Consider the following 18,742-nt stretch of genomic DNA (forward strand, 5'->3'; position numbering starts at 1 on the left):
CAAAACAATTACCAAGTTTTTGCAATGAATCTAGATTTCAGAGCTCAAACTACCCTCTTTCCCCAAAAGACTGTCTTGAATCCCATCTATAAAAACTAGATGAACCCCAGTAGGATGTGACAGAACAGATGACCAGTTTTAAAAGCCATGCGAAAGCACACGTGCCAAGAGCATGCAACTCTGACTAAGTTAGGGCAAAGAAAAAGAAAAGAAAAACAAAACTAATTTGGTTTACTTGGATTGAAATCCTGAACACTTCTTCCCAGCAAGTGCAAGAAAGCAAGCTTTTCTTGGAAAATTCGGAGGCAGAAGGGCTGCACTGGCACCAGACCCCTTCGCTCACCCACAAAGCTCCAGGACGAGCCACAGGGCATCCCTCTGTTTTAAATCTTCCACAGAAGAGCTGCGCCGCTGCCGCAGGAAGAGTGGGAACTCTGACGGGGGAACGGGGGCCAAGGAGACGGGATCGGAGCATGGCTGGCTGCCGCCCTGCCCTGCCCTTCCCAGCCCCGCTTCCCCCCTCCAGGCTCTCCCCGGGAAGGCACCCTGACAATACTTGTGAGAGTTACGGACACCCCCTTGAAAAGATATAGAAAATTTTAAACATACACACCTTTCTAGATTACCGTCTGGAAAAGTTACTTGGCGTTGTCTTACAGCAAGTGTATTTTACCGATCCAAGCTTTAATTAAGCATGTTCTAACCAATACTTTCACTTTTTGTTGCACTGCAGTCGCTATTTTGAAGTTATTATGGAAACGAGGTTAATCTGGGTAAAAAAGTTCCTGTCGACAAGCTGATTCACTTTTTTAAGCAATGGCTGGACACAGCGAGTCGAAGCAAGGCAGCAGGTAACTGCCAAGAGGCAACTATGCACAAACAGCTATCTGAGGAGGAAACTACTTGTCCTTGGAAGAAACCGCCCCAAGTTAGGGCTGGAAGAAAACTTTCCACATCTGTCACATCTGCCCCGGTCCTACCCAGGCAGCTGACATTTCCCAGGTTGGATCTTCACTGCCTTCCTCCTGCGTTTCCAAATTCAACACTTTTTTTTTTTTTTTTTTTTTTTAATAGGAGCTAAGAACGGACGGCAACAAAACACTCAGGTCACATTTTCGTCATGCTGTTTCTCTTTCGTTCGAAAAAAGATTTGGAAAGTGTTACACACCCTAGGCACAATACCCAGCTTTGCTCTGCCAAGAAAAACTAACGCTAGAAAAATGCTCAGATGACTTCAAACTGTACACACATCTGCCCTTTTTGTCACCAGGGTTCTCTCGCTCGTTTGTTTGGGGGTTTTCTCTCTGTCTTTTGGGAATGAGAAAGGACAATCCCAGCCTCTCGCAGGAGTATCGGGAATGAATAAAAAGTAGACAAAAAGCTACCCAAGGAAGCCACGTGTGATGAAATGCACAAATACGCTCTTACTGTACGGTGTATGTGTCCCCGTCTCCTCCCCAGTGCTTCAGATACTCTCTGAAACAATTTCCTCATCTGCCTCATCTACTTACCAAAACACTATGCCCTCTCAATACTTTTTTTTTTTTTTTTAACTGTTCCTCTGGTTAAAGCTCTCGACAGAACCACAAAGGCTCACTTGCTGCTAAGCGGAGAAAGTTAAAAGGTGCCGACTCGCACGCAGTTGTACGCTCAGCTCTGACGATACCCTACGCGTCCGTCCGGACTCGTAGTTTGCCGTAAGTTCTTAAACTCAGGAGCACGTTAAAGTCTTCGAGAGCGATGTGAGGAAAGAGGAAATTCGGATCTTTCTTTTCTGGCAAACTCAAAGTTTCCTCCAGCCGGCCTTAAACATGCCGCTGACCCAAATCGGAAAAGCGCGAGGACGTAACTTCTCCACCGAACCACTAAGCTGAAGTCCCTGGCAGCAGACTGCAAGCGCCGCTCGCCCGTCAGCTGAAGGGCTGTCAGCGAGTGACAGCCGGGAGCGCAGACCGGGCTTTCGGAGCGCGGCCACGTCCCCCCTCCCGGGGCGGCCGGGGCAGGGCGGCTCTCCGGCCGGCGGTCCCGGCCGCCCCGGCGGGCGGAGGCAGCGGCCGGCGGGGCCGGTGGCGGGGCGGGGGCACGGCGGGAGGCTGCCCGCCGCTTGCCCGCCTTCCGAGCACCTACCTGGGCTGAGGGAGGCTGCGCCCGCGCGGCTCTGAGGCGAGACCGTCGGAAGGCGAGGAAGAGGCGGAGGAGAAGCGGGGACCCCCGGCCCGCGGAGCCCCCACGCCGCCTCCCGAGGCCGCAGTCAGGCCGGCCTGCAGCCAGCGCCCGGGCCCGGCCCCCCGCCCCGCCCCGCGTCCGGGGCGGCCGCGGCCCGGGGGCCGGCAGGGGCCGGGGCCCGCCGCCCGCCGGCGGCAGCGAAGGCGGAGCCCGGCGCGGCGGGGGCGGGGAGGGCTCCCCGCCAGCCGCGGCACCCCCCCCACCCCCCCTCCGCCCGGGCCGCTGCCCTCAGGCGGCGCGGTGGGCCCGGCCCGGCCAGCGGAGGGGGGGGAGCGGGGGAGGAGCCCGGCGGCGGCGCCCGGCCCGGGCCGCGCGGTGCCTCAGCGCCCGTCCCGCTGCGGGGGAAGCGGCGCTGCCCGGGCGACCCGCCGCTGCGGCTGGCCTGGCCTGGCCCGGCCCGGCCCGGCCGCCCTCCCCGCGGCGGGTGCGGGCGGCCGCGGCAAACTTTCCCCCTCTCGGCGGCGGCGGCGGCGGGGGCTGCCGCCCCCCGCTCCGGAGCCGCCGCCGCCCCCCCGTCCCGTCCCGTCCCGTCCCGCCCCGCGGCGCCGGCTGCGGCTGCGGTGCTCACCTGGGGCCGGGGGGGCAGCGCGGGCGGAGGCGGCGGCGCAGCTGGTGCAGGATGACGAGGAGGCCGACGCGGTAGACCCGGAGCAAGGGCACCAGCGCAGACAATAGCGACATGGCCGCCTCCCGCCCCGCGGCGGCTGGCTCGGGGCGAGGCGGGGAAAGGAACCGGGCGAGCGGCCGGCCTGGACGTGGCGCGGTGGCTCTCCGCCGCCGGGCCGGGCCGGGCCGTGGCCGGGCCGGGGGTGGGGGAAGCGGGGCGGCCCCCAGCCAGCGGAAGGGAAAGCGCCGCCGCTGTCACGGCAGCGCCCGGGCGCGCCGCGGCTCCCGCCCTTCTGGGCATGTGCGGCGGGGGAAGGGCCGCGCCGCGGCCGCCGCGGGGAGGGAAGGGGCGGCGGCGGGCGGACCGACCGACCGACCGACCGGCCGGAGGCAGCGAGGGGCCGGCGGCTCGGCCCCCGCCGGGGCGCCCGGAGAGCTTGGGGCGGGGGGCGAGGGGAGCGGCGGTGCGATCCGCTCCGCTCCGCGGCGGCGTGACTCAGCGGCGGGAGCGGGAGGCGGCGCGCCAGGCCGGCGGGGGCCGGGTGCGGTGACCTGCCGCCAGGTCTGTGGCAGCGGGTCGGGGGGGGGGGGGGTGTCTAGGCGGGGATGAGGCAGGCGGCTCCCTCCCACGGCCCCGCGGCTGGAAGCGCTCGCTGAGCTGCCCCGCGGGTTCCCCTCTCGCCGGCGCAGATGAGGGGCTGCTGCCGGGGCTGAAGCCCACGGGCACGGCCCGGTGTGGGCACGGCCCGGTGTGGGCACGGCCCCGTCCCCGCAGGCGTCCCTCAGCCTCGCTCCTCTGCGGGTCAGCCGCAGACACCGATTTCTCCGAATGCCTTCCTACCTCAGGAGCCTAAATATTACGCCCGCGTTCTGTACAGGGATACCTGGCGCGTCACGCGGTTTATCTCGAAAGTTTTGCCTTGCCAGTTCTAAATCCTCAGCCTTACTTGTCCGACGCCGAGTGCTCGGGACGGAGGAGCACGTCCTGCCTACCGGTGCCCGCGGCAGGTGGCTGGTTTCGGCTACAGGAGTAACAGCGCCGAGCCCTCGCGTCCGTGGTTTTCATGCACCAAGGCAGGTGAGCCTCAGTGTCAACACAAAACAAAAAATACCCAACAGCCCTTTCACAAGAGGGGACGTTGACCTAGACGTTCCATTTCAAATCCTTAGGTAACAACATTTCGTCTTCGAGGATGATGATGGGGAGCCGTACAGAGTTCTGGAAGTGCGTTTGAAATGCTATCTCCTCCTCCCCTTTAAAAAAAAACCCAAACCATACTTTCTAGGAAAAAAATTAACAATATACTTTTTCAATGTCAGATCAGATGGCTCAGCAGAACTGACTTTCCCTCTTCTGTCAGAAAAATGCGTAAAGTAAGAGCATAGCGTGTAGTTGCTCCGGCACAAAACCAGCCATTTAATTTTATGTATCTCTGGTGAATTATTTTTTATTAGCACATGGAATTATGCAAACATAAATAATAAACAGAACATCATGAAGTCACATCAATGAAGGATTCATTCTTAATGTATGTTCTCAACCCTGCATGGAGTGGTGGAAAGAGCATCACATAAAAAGACATGAAAGAAGAAACACTGACATTTAGTAAAGGTGAATTATTCTTCCAACTTATCTCAGTAAAAATCAAATCTTGACTCCTTTATGTTGCTTTACACCCTTTTCTCAGAACTACAGCGTTAATGAAAGCCCTTTGCAACATTAAGCAGTGAAACTTGCCTACCGTGTATTCACACAATCTGTATATGAATATAATACCATGCTTTCTCAGGTTTTCTAGTGTAATAAAATCAATCGATGTGTATTCAAGCTATAGAAATAAACAGTCCTCTGTCTTGTTTCAGACAACGCTAGCCAAAGAATCAGGCTAAATGGGGAACAACCAATGGGTTAACACGATGGTCTTATTGGTCCCACTACTTTTTCTCAAGGTGTTAAAATTATTTTCAACCCTCCATGGTTCATGAGTACTGCTTCACAGAAGGGATGAGGAAAAGTTGTTTCAACCCTATGTTAAATCATTTTTTTAAAGGCTGATGGGGCACGGAAGAGAAATGAAAATATTAACAAAAGGCTGTAGGTCTTTGACTCTTTTCAGATAGTGTCTTATAATACACCCTAGTTTTAATTGATAATTCCTTGGTTTTCAATAGTCATCATCTTTACTTCTTATTGATACTTTGGGTTTTTTCTTGCAATCTTTAACTATGAAGCCTTGAGTATTCGGGCTGGAATCTTGTCCATCTACTTTAGATACTCACCGAGACATTATTACCTCAATTAAATTTTAGGCGTCTGAGCCCTGGAAGGGACGAAAGGAGCATTCTGATCGCCTCAGCTTTGCTGCACGGGCAGTGGACAGAGAGAGGCACCTCTGAAGACCTGCAGCAGATGACTGCTGCCTTTGAGGTGCTTACAGTGCCTCCTCCTTTCCACCAACTGCAAGTGAACTCGGCACCGGTGGGCAAAGCCAGCCTGCGGTTAGAGCACCAATATCCTCTTGGAAAGTCACTGGAAGCACTAGAAACTCTCCACGCACGCATGCTCCAGCCTATCTGTCCCCCCTGCAGGACTGGCATTAATGAAGCAGTATGTGATCACGGTGCTTCCACCCACATTTTGCATAAAGATGCATAAAGCCCTAAGAAAGGAAGTGGGTGATGTTTCTAGACTCTAATTAAGCCCCGAGCTCAAACTTCCCAGCAGAATGGCATAATCAGCAACCATCAGGCAGCGTGGATGGTAGGTGTTGCAGCTGAGAGCCTGTGCAGCCAGGAACGCGCGAGGCACGGGGCCACATCAGAGCAGACAATAGCAAACCCAAGGTTAGCCTCGCAGTTCAGATGCTCTCTGGCCCGGGGTGGAGGCTTATGAGGTTATGCCCTATTTTTCTTGTTTGTTCCATGACAATCCCCTGTATGACACGTCTTTTCCAGGTATGTGAGTTTGCTTCCCTCGGTTTTGCTCCCCTTGAGATGAGAACTGGAGCCAACAGCTCCTCGTATCCACCACGCAGTGGTTCAAGTCCAGTAGGAGAGGTCGATGCTTTTTTGCCCAAGCATGCCATAATAGTTGGGGCAGTCTCGTAAGATGTCGATGGTGTCACGTCAATCCCTCTCAAATGGTAAAATGTACACTTCCACTCCCGTTCTTAGCTCAAGACGTGCTCTCTGAGTTTCGCACGTATGTCGAAGCTGATGGCCCATGCCGGAAGAAGCCAGACATAATTCTGACTGCTGCTAATTTTTCAGGCTTCTAAAAGGGATTTAAATGCCTGTCTTCCTAAGCTGGATTGCAGTGAGACTTGAGGCAAGAGATAAGTGCCTATCTTCCCAAAACAGGATCTCCTTAACATGTGTGGGTGAATAAAGTTAAATGCCCGAGGAGCTTTCAGGTTCAGTAGGGAGGTGCTCACAAGATTACGCAGTGCTGGGAAACAGTCGGTTGGGATTGCATCTGGAATTCATGTGGGGTTTTGAGCACCTGCAGACAATTTTGACAGGCTGTATATGCTTTTTTTTTCCCCTCTATGCAAAAACCGAGCCATTTTAGGTACTCCCAAAGTAGGCATCGCCTTGCCGAATATTGGGCACTTGACCACAGCAGGACTGTACGGAGCAGTAAGCTCTTAGGCACCCTCCATACTAGCTCGGGGAGGGTCATTTACCTGGAAGGGGAAACTTTGCCAAGGGGAGAGGTGTCTGCAAGCTATGCAGTAGGAAGTCCCGGGGACTGAGAGCAGGCTTTTCTGCTGTGGGCAATCATCGGATGGGACACATTTATTTTTCTTTAGTAACGCTAGGGGAGATAGTAGATGGGTGTAAGATCGACCTTCTGCGTAACAGAACCAGTGCTACAGCATTTGTCCGTGAAGGGGGATGGCTTTTGATCCCTCTCAGTCTTTTTCAGATATTTCACTTTTCAAGAAAACAGTCTCATTGGAAAAAAACGACCTTTGCCGGTGTGGCTATAGTCCTAAGCATGTAAAGCCCAGGAACACAGTAAAGAAATCTGAGGTTTTTTAGCCTAGCATTTAAGTTCATGGGATCAAGGGGACAGAACTCCAGTCCATATTCCCTGAACAGCCTATGCTTTTTAGACTAGAGAAGAACAGGACGAAGTATGGACTAATGAGTGCAAATAGAGCCCTGGACTAGGGGCAACTTCCCCTCTTCAACCAAATGCTCAAACGACTCGGCTATTAAGCAAGAACCATAGTGTGCTTATTACTGCCGCTGAGTTTTTTTAAAGTGACTGTCCCTGCAGCAACTGTTGTATTTGTGCAGCTGAGTATTCAGCGTATGTCGCACTTTCAGGACATATTTGGTCTGGAAAGCCTGGAGCATGAGTAGTTGGGGCTGGGTTTGCATCCCCCGCCTACTATACCCCTACTCCGTATCAGGTTAAGATCTGAGCATCCTCCCTGCAGTTTAGTCAACACTCAGACACCAAAGAGTCAGAAGGCGGCATGCAGAAAAAAGCAATAATGAAAATAAAAAATAAAAATAAAAAATAAAATAAAAAAGAAATCTCCAGACACGTGTGTTTACACAGAAAACTTCTGCAGGAACATAAGTGGAAAGCAGGTGACAAAAAATACACAAGCTTTTGTTGGAAACAACTTCTGTCATAAAAATAGTAAATCTATTTAGAATTGAGTAGGGCTATTAGCAGCCTACAAACTTGGCACTTGACTTGGTGAATTGGCTGCAAGAATAAAAAACATCTGGAAATTCTAGATGTAGCAAGGACTAACCAGCATTATTTCAGCAGGGGGAAATCAGTTCTCACATAGTTCGGGACTTTATTTGAAAATGTCCGTAAGTAGATTAAGCTGATTGATTAACGTACACGAAGTTTCAAAAGTCCTTTGACAAGATTCTGCACACAGGAGATGCTAAACAATCAGGGTATAAGACCCAGCATATTTACAAAACAAGAAAAGAAACAAAACCCCACACTAAAACGAGAGCGAAACAAAGTGATTGACTTTCATCAGGAAATCAGAGCAAAGTCAGAGCAGGGTGTCAAGCTTCCATACCACATCCAGCCCTGGCTAATATGTTCCTTAACGTCTTGGATGGGGTAAGGGAAAAGCTGTTGAACCTAAATGGCACGGTGTTATTTCTATTAGTCAAGGTGGGAGAGAAGCAGGGGAATTTCAGACAGATTTAAACAAGCGAGGCAGACTGGCAATATTCCAACACTGATAAAATAATGCTATTGAAAAAAAAGATTAATTATGCCCACTATAGAAATGGATTTGTTGACAGTTAGTTCATTTGTGTTAAAAAATATCTAGTGTCAATAATTGTGGTTGTGGTTATTTCAGTGTTTGTATAGTGATGTCTGCAAGCACCTGTGCCATATCCTGTGCAACCCTGCCCAACCCATAGCTAAGAGGATTTTGTAAGGGTTCAGCAAACAGCCAAGAAGATGATTATGGTCCAAAGCAAGACTTTTCCATGACACCAGGTCCTCCATGTATCTTTGATCTCTTCCTTAGCAATACCGTAAGATAAGCACATCTTTCATCAGAAACTTGGTTAGCACCGTTCTAACGTGAAGGAAATAAAAAAGCAGAATCACCCCTCACAAACTGGATATCATGAGTTGATCTGCACCTGTATTTTTGTTGCATCTTCTTGCAAGAGTACTTGAGTACCATGTACAACAATATTACACAAGGCAAGGGTTGTGGGGAGAACGTAGCAGGCAAGCTTTCAGGCACACGTAACCCTGCCCATCCCCTTAGCCAAACAGGGGTATAAAAACACCGCTACTGGTAGTATTCAAGGTTCAGTAGCAGAGTCCGCTGGTCTCATCCCTGCTGTCTAGTACCGCTGCCGCAGCCGGCCGGCCGGCCTCAAGAAGCGGTGGGACTGAATCCCATGAAGACATGGGATCCTTGGTTTTGGGCATGCCAGCTGCGTTAGGTGTCACCCTTTATAGATAAGCAGGTGACTCCACGCCATAATCAGGGCGTCCTCACACTGTTCACGGATGGGTGGCCAGGTCGAGGAAGCTGGGAGATGGAGTTTGGATGTCAAGATCTTCAGAGCGGTACAGAAGTGGCCAAAGTGGCATGCACTGTGCCACACAGAAATGCACGTGTGGTCGGGGCTGTGTGCTTTAGACGGGCAGGGGAGGCATCTTCTGCTGCCTGAAGAGGGCAATTCTTACCTGTTGTGAACTTTTCATACAGCTTGAAGTGACCTGGCTTTGTGCCCTGGTCTGTCTGTGCGTGCCTTGCACCGGTGTTAAGATACTTCTCCTCCTGTATTCCTGTTTCACCAACTGACTCTTAGATCGGAGCTAATACGTGTTGTCTTCAGGACCCACGCTGCTTTTGTACTTAATTGTACAGATTTCCTGGGCTCCTGGGGGGCAGCTCCTGCCCGCAGCGCTCTGCGACTTCAGCATGGGAAGAGCATCTCTTATTTTTGTTGTTGTTGTTAAAGACCGGCTGGGGTGTTTCCGACTGCCTGTCTCTAGGCTGCGGCATATGAGAGAGTAAACGCGGTGATGGGTAAAGAGATGCGTAGAACAAGCTGGAGGGAAGACGATCAGGCCAAAACATGATGCAAATGCTAAGCAAAGGAAGACATGCAGATGACAGAAAATAGGAGTTGTGAGAAAGGCTAGAGGTGGGTTGGCTTTGGTTTAGCTTTGCTGAAAAATGGTCCAGCTCACTGCTAACCCAGATCATGGCATGCAGCGGGAAGGATGAAGATGGGCAATTTTCTGGTCTGCAGGGTCAGGGTGTCTGAAAGCAAGTGGAGCTGAAAAGCCCGGTGCAGTAAAACCATCCATCCTGCAACAGGGCTGGGGCCAGCTGCCTTACCCTGACCGCAGGCAGAGGTGTGCTCGTGGGGTACGCGGGGAGGTAGACCCCGAACAGGAGGGATGGGTACAGTGACCTTAGCTGCGAGGTGCCTGAAGCCCAGTGTTACCTTTCTCCCTTCTCTATCGAATATACTGGGGGATTATTGAGAATTGGAGGGAGTCCGGCAGTTCTTTAAGCACGCCCTGCACGTCTTTTTATCACTTTTCTGGCACAGCTGCTTTGCACTCCTCTTTGTCAACGGGTCCTGGCTCGTGAATCTCCCTACACATTTATTGCTGTTGCAGCTGGTTCCTCTAAATCCCCTGCAGTCTCTGCACTGTTACTTGTCCTCGTCCTGGGACAGCCGACACTCTCTCCCGTTTTTCCCAATTCCATCTCACTTTACTTTCTAATCACCTGGACAAACCTGTTGCTCTATCTGCCTACAATCACTGGATTCCCCATTCTCTTGATCACACCTGCCTGTCAGTTGTCCAAAAAGATTACGTACGCCTTGAATTTTCCACTTACTTTAATAAATGAATGATTGCAGCATTATATAACTTGTTTATGTTTGGCTTGTGCAGTAGTGGTTGGGATTTGGCTATTCTATAGCATTACATTAATTTACTAAGCACAAAGCAACTGTGTAAAAAGCTAGCAAGGCCAATAAATGAACAGACTCAACATTTTAAATTTAAAGGGAAGAGTTAAACAAAAGAATAAAGAGGTCCTGCTATTCTTGCAGACAAATTCACATGTGACACAGATGAGCTAAGAGGAGACATCTGAAAAACCATTTCTCATTCCTTGTCCTTGGGGTGATCCAAGTCTCTGTAAACACTGAGCTTTATTTTTCATTCTTCATCTCATTTTTGTCAGTATAAAAAGCAAACCATAGTGTGATCAGTGCTGAATTGCCTTAAGAACAACTGCGGAGGAGATTCAGCCGGGCTCGGACCTTACACCCTCTCCTCTAACGCTTGTCTGTGAGGAAGCATGAAATGTTCCAGAACTGTAATTTGACCCCCCAGAATATATGCACTAGAAATTATTAAAGACAATTCATTCTGCTGATAAAAATAATTTAAAGGCTGGAGAAACCCAAGGGCTCATCCTGACAGTTGTTAAGCACACACTTTCAGAATTATCTAAAGATGTCAGATTCTGATTATACATATGATATTAGCCTTCGTATTTTTCAGAGGTAATAAACTACTTTGCTTATACATAATACGTTACTTATGATAGTTTAATTTCCAAGTCTATTAAGACAGCAGTTTAATTCAACATCATCATCACATCCCAGTCTGCTGAGACAGTGCAGAATGAAAGATCAGCCATTTTTAAAAATCTTTCCCTAGAGATTCTCAAATATGTAACAATGAGGGTATTTCTCAGTCCTCTGGCTGCCCTGAGTGCCAAGATTGCTCGAGCTTGATAGATAATGTTCGGATTCCCACAAGGCGCAGTGGTGAGAAACAGTGCATTTCAGATTCTGGATTAGTCTTGGGTTTGTATTGTTTTCTAATCTGCTGCTGCTGTTTCAGTAATATCAGCCATTTACATTCAGTATTTAATGACAATAAGCCTAACATAAAGGACTCAGCTATCACTGCTTGTATATATGTTAGATATATTTTTAGTTTCTGGGTTTGGTGGGGTTTTGGGACTCTTTTTTTGTATAAGAGTATGCTTTTAAGTACCAGCGTGACATTATGAAATGACATAGGTAGTTCACATGCATAAGAAGCTTTTAAAACTAAGATTTAAGACTGTTTTATAACAAGTATTTTTCATCTAGTAAAAGGCCTTAATCCAAACCAACCAATAATTCAAGTAAGTGGAGCTGCAATCTTTAAAGCTACTTCTTAAAACTAGGCTGTTTTTTTTCTAGAAACTTGCAAAAGACCATCACCCAGTGATCCACTACGTGTCACTCTGACTGTTAATTGATAAGTTTAGGATAAGCTGCTTTAGCATTGCAGAACATTTTATTCCACAATCCCAGCTAGAAGATGTTTTTCTACCCCCTGACTTCACTTCAAAGCAGATTTATCCAAGGTCTGCATTACTAAAGTGAGTTTAGACAACTTCTCCTAATAAAAGACAGAATATACATATATATTGTAAAGGTATATGCACATTTATGTGTACAGACAGATAACATTTTGAAATGTCATTAAGCATGTGGAAGGGGAATGGCATTTCCTGCACCCAGGACTTAACTAGGAAAGTGTTTAAAGGGGCTGGTGTATGCTGTTACTTCTTTCCTCAAAAGAGTAGGTATCTTTTTCTATATAAATCACATTACAGCATCATTACTACTTTGAATAAAAGAGTTATATTGGCTATAACATGCACTTGTTACACAAAAATTAAAGGTGGAGAGCAAATTCTCCTGGAAACCACATGTTCAAGTTGCAAGCCTTAGCAAACAGGTTTTTTATCTATCAGAAGTGTAAACCCAAGAGCCTTTACTACTGTTCCAGATTAAAGAAAAGCAAGCAACCAAAACCATACATTACGTACAGGATGAGTGGCTTTATGCTCACGATTTCGCTGGCTGGGTTTCTAATTGCAAAACAAGGGGGTTTCCTGCAACTTGCATGTTGGGTCTTGCACCCATCTTGCTCGTGGCCAGCCTGTCTTTCTTTGGGGTTTTGCTTCCTAATAATGAGATTATTAACAGCCAATTCACTCTGTTTAAGTATTTTTTTCCAAGGAGGAATCAAGGTAAAAACTACCATTTTGCATCTGGCCTTCCTTGTGTTTTGTTTGTCACAATATCAATTGTGCCCTTGTTTTGCATTGCCTTGCAACCAACTGTTTACAATTAAGCCATCAATAGCAATCAACGATCTGATTCTATCGCTCTTGCTGTTGTTGATTAAATAGGGAGAGTACAAACCGAAAGAGAACTTGACTGCTTAATCAAAATACAGTGTATTTACAGAAAAGGGCATAAATTTGCCTGTAGTCAAGCCCAAAGAAATGGCTTTTTTACCTGCAGGTTTCGTTTTTCCCTCTATTTGATTACTAATTCTTCTTGCTCTAATCAAAAGGTTAATTTAAATCATGATGTTACAAAAGAAAATTGTACTTAGCTTCAGAAATGCAGAGGGATGAATGCATGATCTGTAGTTCAGGGATGGGATCAAGCACTGAACAGCCACATTGGAGAACACGGAAGATCAGCACAGATTTGTAAATATGTTAAAATGACCAGGACCAGGTATCTCAGAGGGAAGTCTAAAGTCTTCTCAGCACACAACCTCCTACACGGTAATCTCCACTTTCCTTCTCATCTCCACCTATTACACTGATATTTAGGAATGGTCGTTAGACTAAAATTCTGAAGATTTCATATCCATTTTTTGTCTTGCTGACATTAATTGTCTCTCCAGATATATTTGATATGTAGACGATTCTCCAAATTACTTTTCAATTTCGTTAAGTCTATTCTAGTTGTGCTGTGTTTCATGTATATGATTATATACATTGTGTCACAAAATATTTTAACCTTTTTATAATTTACCACCTTCTAATTTCATTGCATAGCCCTTTATTTCTGTACTATGAGACAGGAAAGCAAAATTCCCAGTCTATCTTTAAACCACTTATTATTTTATATACTGCTTTTTTGTCTTACTCATTTCCTGTTTACTGTAAAAGATCTTTCATGTCTCTTCAGAGGGAGTTCACGACACAACACAATCTGTTAACTTTTATTTAGACACCTCCTGTTCAAAGTGTACTATGGAGTGTCTATTAACGTAACTGAGACTGATACACAGAAAGAGGTGTGGGTATAAAGGGTATTTCATATATTTACAACGCAAAGTTGCAAGTGTAAAACTAGGCAGAGATTAAAGTACGAGTATTAAGTGAACCACAGACAAGAGATGTTCTTGTTAAGGCCTGCACAGAATTGGCTAGTCATACCGTGCCGTGCTCTTCCCTATTTTTAACTGCAAGATCACATGAATATACAGATGACAACTGCACTAGAATGTTTTCCTAAAATTCTGCTCCCGGGCTCTCTCGGCTGTCTCCAGCACTGGCGCACCTCATTACAGCCATCCAGCCCTGGCTTTAGAGTGTGAAATCTCTTCACATGCTGAGAGTAACAAGATAGGTACTGCCGGTAGAGACGAGCCAGAACCTTATCTAATGCCGCAAAATGCCTTCGACAGCATTTGCTCGCTCATCAGCACGCAACAGCTCTCCATCTGTGCCATTCTCCGGCCATACTCTGGGACCACATCACCCCTTCGCCAGTTAGGCCGCTATGCTGCTAAGGACAATTTGTAAGTAATATTTTTTCTGCACTTTCTTCTTCCGATTACTATTGTTTGCCACTTGAGAGAGCGAGTGAGAACGGAAAAAAAGAAAGAAAATAAAGGTATTTGCAATTAGTTCTTGAAACATTTTAAATATAAGGCTTGGTCTCAACTTTTCCTCTTTAATTATCTGCTGCTGCTACTTGGAATTTTCAGGGCTGTTTAAGCCCTGTAATAACTTGTTTGATTTATAGTTATAATGATTTATTCCTGCTGGGGGGGAAACCATGCTGATTACTTCTCTCTTGTTTTTGCTGTGTCATTCTCTACGCTCATAGTATGTATTGCAATGGTTTTCCTAAAAAGATAAAAAATCAATCAACATAACTTCCTAAAAGCAAACACTTGATGTACACATGATACACAAGCTGCAAACTATATCATATGTGAAAATGAACACACCTGTTGACTGTACAGATGCTTCAGGTTTTTTCCCAAAAAAATACATTTTTCCATATACCACGAATCAGATGTGCGCTGTTATTTTCTTGCTTACATAGAGCAATCTATTGCAATCTATTATCTTGTTTGCTTTTTTTTTGCTATGCACTAGGCTGATAGTTTCAGTGATTTTCCATTAATAACCTCAAGCCATTATTCTGATCATTGCACTGGATGATGGTCCTACTTAGTACATATACTTTAGCTTGGGTTTTCTTTGCTTCCAGACCAACCAGTTTCCATTTATACATACTACAATGATTCCAGCAGAAAAGCCAACCAACTGGATATTTTTATATGTGGTTGGTTTGTGTCCTTGGAATGAAATTCATTCACCCCTTTTGAAAGGGCCAAGTACATCATTTTGAGGGCTTGGGAGGTGATTTTTTGCTGCATATTCAGGCCTCCTGCACAAAGGGGAACTTTGCTCTTCTTTCAGTATTAGCATTGTGCCTGCAAATAGAAATCATTTTACCTTCAATTAAGCTTGCTACGCATCAGTGGCACACTACTGACTTCAAGTTTATTCCACATTTACAAGAGAAAGGAGAATAGGTTTTACTGCCCTGAAGATACATTTCTTGATAACTTGCAGCCACTAATCAAAAACTAATCCAGATTATTAGTGACTAAAAACCACATGCATCTGAAGTGTGGAGTGATTTAATCACCTCTGTCCAGTGCCTCCAGAAATTATCATTAATGATGATAGGACATATTTGTTTCAGGGGAAAACAAGCAAGCAGGTAGTGATGGCGCACACAGTCTCTGTCCGTCAGCTCCACTCTCTGCTGCACATTAACTCATTTTCTTGTCTACAAATTGCTCCACGGATTGACTGGTTTTATTTACCAGCCTTCCTAGGCAGAGCTTGGAAATGAGAAAAAAGCGTGGCACCTCGTCTACCTAGTCATTTATTTATTATATTGTCTCCTTGCTTCAATCCACTCTCTGCAAAGCTTTTGTTTATCTTTCTTTCTTCTTTGCCTTGTACCTGCACTTCAAGCGGAAGGCTGCTGCCTCCGACATCCCTACAGAGGAACCCGAACCCGGGCTCGCAGGTCTCCGTGCAGGGACTCTTCCGAGGAGCCGGCTGGGAGGGAGGAGGGTCAGTACCAGAATACCGAGCGCTCCCAATTGCCAGACAGCTCTGGCAGTATCACGGGCAGTCCGGAAAGCAGAAAAAATCCTCCTGTAGTAATTTTGTGATACTTAGTGGGTTTGCAAAATTTTAGGCTTTCCCTATTTGTCAGTGTCCTTTTTTTATTTGCTTATAGAATAAACTCAGTGAAAATATTCAAATCTAAGAAATAAGCCTTAGTATGCATCTAGAAAGAAATATATCTAGTGACAATTACATGACAAAACCCCTATGGACTAATTAGTAGAGTCAGCAAACAAACATTGATTTCCTAGCAGAGATTTTTTTCTGATTTTTTTTTCCCCTCTGATAATCTGCCAGTTCCTCAAGTGTATTTCTTCACCTCCTAATATTCCAAAAGGCACCGTTACTGTCTCCTGCATCTTTAGCACCCACCAATTCCAATCAAAATAGCAGCAATGAAGATGGATACCCCGTCAGGCATTGCTTCGTCTCCTAGCAGACGAAGGAGGGCAAAGCCAGTATCATAAATCACTTTCATTAGAAGGTATAGTCAAGCGACATGAGAAGTTAAAGGCTTAAAATGAAGTTTCAACTTCGCCTGTCATTTTCTGTGTCGCAGAGTGGTAAAAACCCCAGCAGCGGATACAGTCCAGCTCAAGGAAGGAGAGAGGAGCTGCACGGTCTCGTGGCCCATACTGCCAACTATTTCCATGAAAGTCCTGGTGCTATGGCCAGGCTGCAAACCTTCTGTCAAAAGCTAGTTTGCAGCTGTTAATATCTTTACAAGTACTTAAAATGCTCAGGTTGAGAATATTCTCTGGTAACGCATGAAGGGCAAGACTCAAAGCCCAGCAAGTTCGTGAAACACATGTCTGTAGGCTTTGGTTCTCTTTGGACACGACACCCAACTGCAACGGGAAAAGAAAGGGCAGAGGTGGGCAGAATATTCGAGAACACTGAAGAAGGGAGGCTGGGGAGGGCGGGCTGGCTGGAAATACCCAGCACCCTTTCGGGTCTGTAACAGTAGATGACAAACAGAAAACAAAACAGCAGCAGAAATCACCGTCCAACACAAAAACGTTTCCCTCCATTGATTGTAATGAAAAGACCTTGTTTTCTCTCCAGTGGTGTCTTTGAGCAACCAGGGAGCCGATCCTCCATCTTCTAAAGCCTTGGGAGCCTTTTCAGCCCTCTGAGTGGCCAGCCTGCTTTTGGGGCAGGTTTCCCAAGAACGAAAAAAAGCAGCGATAACTAAAACGTAAATGCTGTAGAGGATCTCTCCTCCAAACTAGGATTGCTCTGCTTTATCACTAATCTCTGCAACACCACCTTTGAGTCTCAGATTTATTTACTGACCACAGTGCCCTGTAATTAAGCTGTGGTTTTGCTCCAGAAAGTGACCCTAGGAAAAAAAAAAAAATTAAATAAAAGCATCATGTGATTCCACATAACCGCAGGCCAAATGATATATTCCATTACCCTCGTGCAACACCATGAACTGTCGTTGGTGTTGCAGAGGTGTAACTGGAAGGCGGATTTGGCCTGCAGAACCGTAAATCCCATGGGACAGCAGCTAGAAAAATGCCAGTTGACTTGTGTAGCCAGCGTCAAGCTGCGGAGCTGGCGGGTACAGCTAAATCATGTTGTAAATGTATAAACTGAAAAAAATGTTCCAGACGGCCTGTTCTTCCCCTTAAATCCTCTCAGCTCTCACCTGCGGATGTGACTATCTCTAGACATAGTCATACAAAGAGAGGCAATACATAAGAAAAAAATCTTGTATACAAAAAAAGATTTGAGCTCATACTTGAACGGTTTACTGGAAAAATCTTAAACTTTCCATACTTACTTTTCTTTGAATATCAATAGTCTATTTTTCTCTACTCTCATAACCTAACCAAGAAAGGAACAGGTCAAACAAACGTTAGCTTATAAAATTAGAGCCATTTTATGCTTTGCTAAGATCCCAGTGCTGAGATGTCTGATGTTAGAAACAATGGAGCAAAAGATTTAAATGACTGAAAGCTATATTAGAATAAATGTGTCTTGCATAAGTCACATACACAAGCAGAAAATAAAAATTAAGGAAAATTGCTCAAATGAAAAGCATAAGCTGTGAATACCAATAGCCTACAATATGTAGGCTTGCATATTCTAGCTGCCATTGCTCTATTTGGCTTCAGAAATAAAATTATTTAGGATAATTATAATTACAGCTGTTAAGAATTTCCACTCTCAGGGAAATGCTAACATTTCAACATTTGTTTTCATGCTGAATCAGAATAAAAAAAATTCAAATTCCTCTCAGAGAAAAATTCTGAAAAACTATGATTCTCAGGTATTAAATATAGATATTGTCAAAACATTGTCCCACATTTATCAATATCTGCAGCATCTTGTAGGAACATATTGTAATATTTAATTTGGTATTCCAAAACGCTTGCAAAGTCAACATGAAAGGAATAGGAAAATTAAACACTTCCAATTCACAAAGCAGAATATTTTGATGTTGAACAAGGATGTTGGGGTGAGATTTTCAGCACTGTGGAAAAGTTTGCATTTTGAAAAAAAAAATTCTTTGCTGACAGTAAACTTTTCCAGCCACTATTGTTTTACTAGCTAAGTTTTGACACCTTTCAGCACCTCTTCTCTTTGACAATATCCTGACCATGCGGTTTGTCTTTCCTTCTCACTTCCTTCCTTCCTGTCTTTTTTCCTTTACATTAGTATGATGACAAAGCAGCTTTATTACTGTATTTGGATTTTTTTTTTTACAGTGCCTAGTTATATGGAAACCTTCACGTCTCTGCACGTGAACGTGCAAAATTGAATCCTCATAAAATCCAAGCGAGGCGAGTAAGCAGACAGAATGACGGACAAGGAGAGGTGTGCATTTAAGGAGAGAGCTAGGATTAGAAGCAGCGTAGCCCTGGGTCTTACGCTGTGCTTCAGACTACCGTGCCTCTTGAAAAATGGCTCAGCGCATCAGCTCACGGAAGAGGCGTGCCAGCCGAAGCGCCATGTGTAAAACCAGATTTTCAGTGTATTTCTGACAACACAATTCACGCGCGTGGGAGCGCGGGCGCCGGGCGGTGCACCTTCGCGAGTCTTTTCGCTCCGACCGAGGAGCTCTCTTCTCGAGGCAGAGCTCCCGCCCGTCCCAGCAGCCTGCCTGG

At 46.4% G+C, this 18,742-nt stretch overlaps 2 protein-coding genes and 1 long non-coding RNA gene across 6 annotated transcripts in view; 1 reads left to right on the forward strand and 2 right to left on the reverse strand.

Moving 5' to 3' along the window:
* Window positions 1–2,907, reverse strand: part of DHRSX (dehydrogenase/reductase X-linked) — a 170,531-nt gene extending 167,624 nt beyond the window's left edge. The window contains exon 1 of the mRNA XM_029999153.1: window positions 2,802–2,907. Coding sequence (XP_029855013.1) covers window positions 2,802–2,907 — 106 coding nt within the window. The remainder of the gene's footprint in view (window positions 1–2,801) is intronic.
* The window catches only part of ZBED1 (zinc finger BED-type containing 1), a 58,591-nt gene that overhangs the window by 9,481 nt on the left and 30,368 nt on the right, over window positions 1–18,742 (reverse strand). Inside the window, exon 1 of one of the 4 annotated variants that reach the window (XM_029999147.1) lies at window positions 2,795–2,906. The exons of 1 other annotated variant lie outside the window; for it this stretch is intronic. The gene's annotated coding sequence lies outside the window, so the exon portion shown is untranslated. Of the gene's footprint in view, window positions 1–613; window positions 1,272–2,127; window positions 2,303–2,794; window positions 2,907–18,742 lie in introns of those variants that run through there. 2 more of the 4 variants (XM_029999149.2, XM_041119561.1) reach the window with 2 other exon arrangements.
* Window positions 3,329–4,674, forward strand: LOC115334671. The gene is made up of 2 exons (XR_003921211.2): window positions 3,329–3,910; window positions 4,003–4,674. It is a non-coding gene; the product is annotated as an uncharacterized LOC115334671 (long non-coding RNA).

The sequence above is a fragment of the Aquila chrysaetos genome, chromosome 23 (genome assembly GCF_900496995.4).
Source record: "Aquila chrysaetos chrysaetos chromosome 23, bAquChr1.4, whole genome shotgun sequence".
NCBI lineage: Eukaryota > Metazoa > Chordata > Aves > Accipitriformes > Accipitridae > Aquila > Aquila chrysaetos.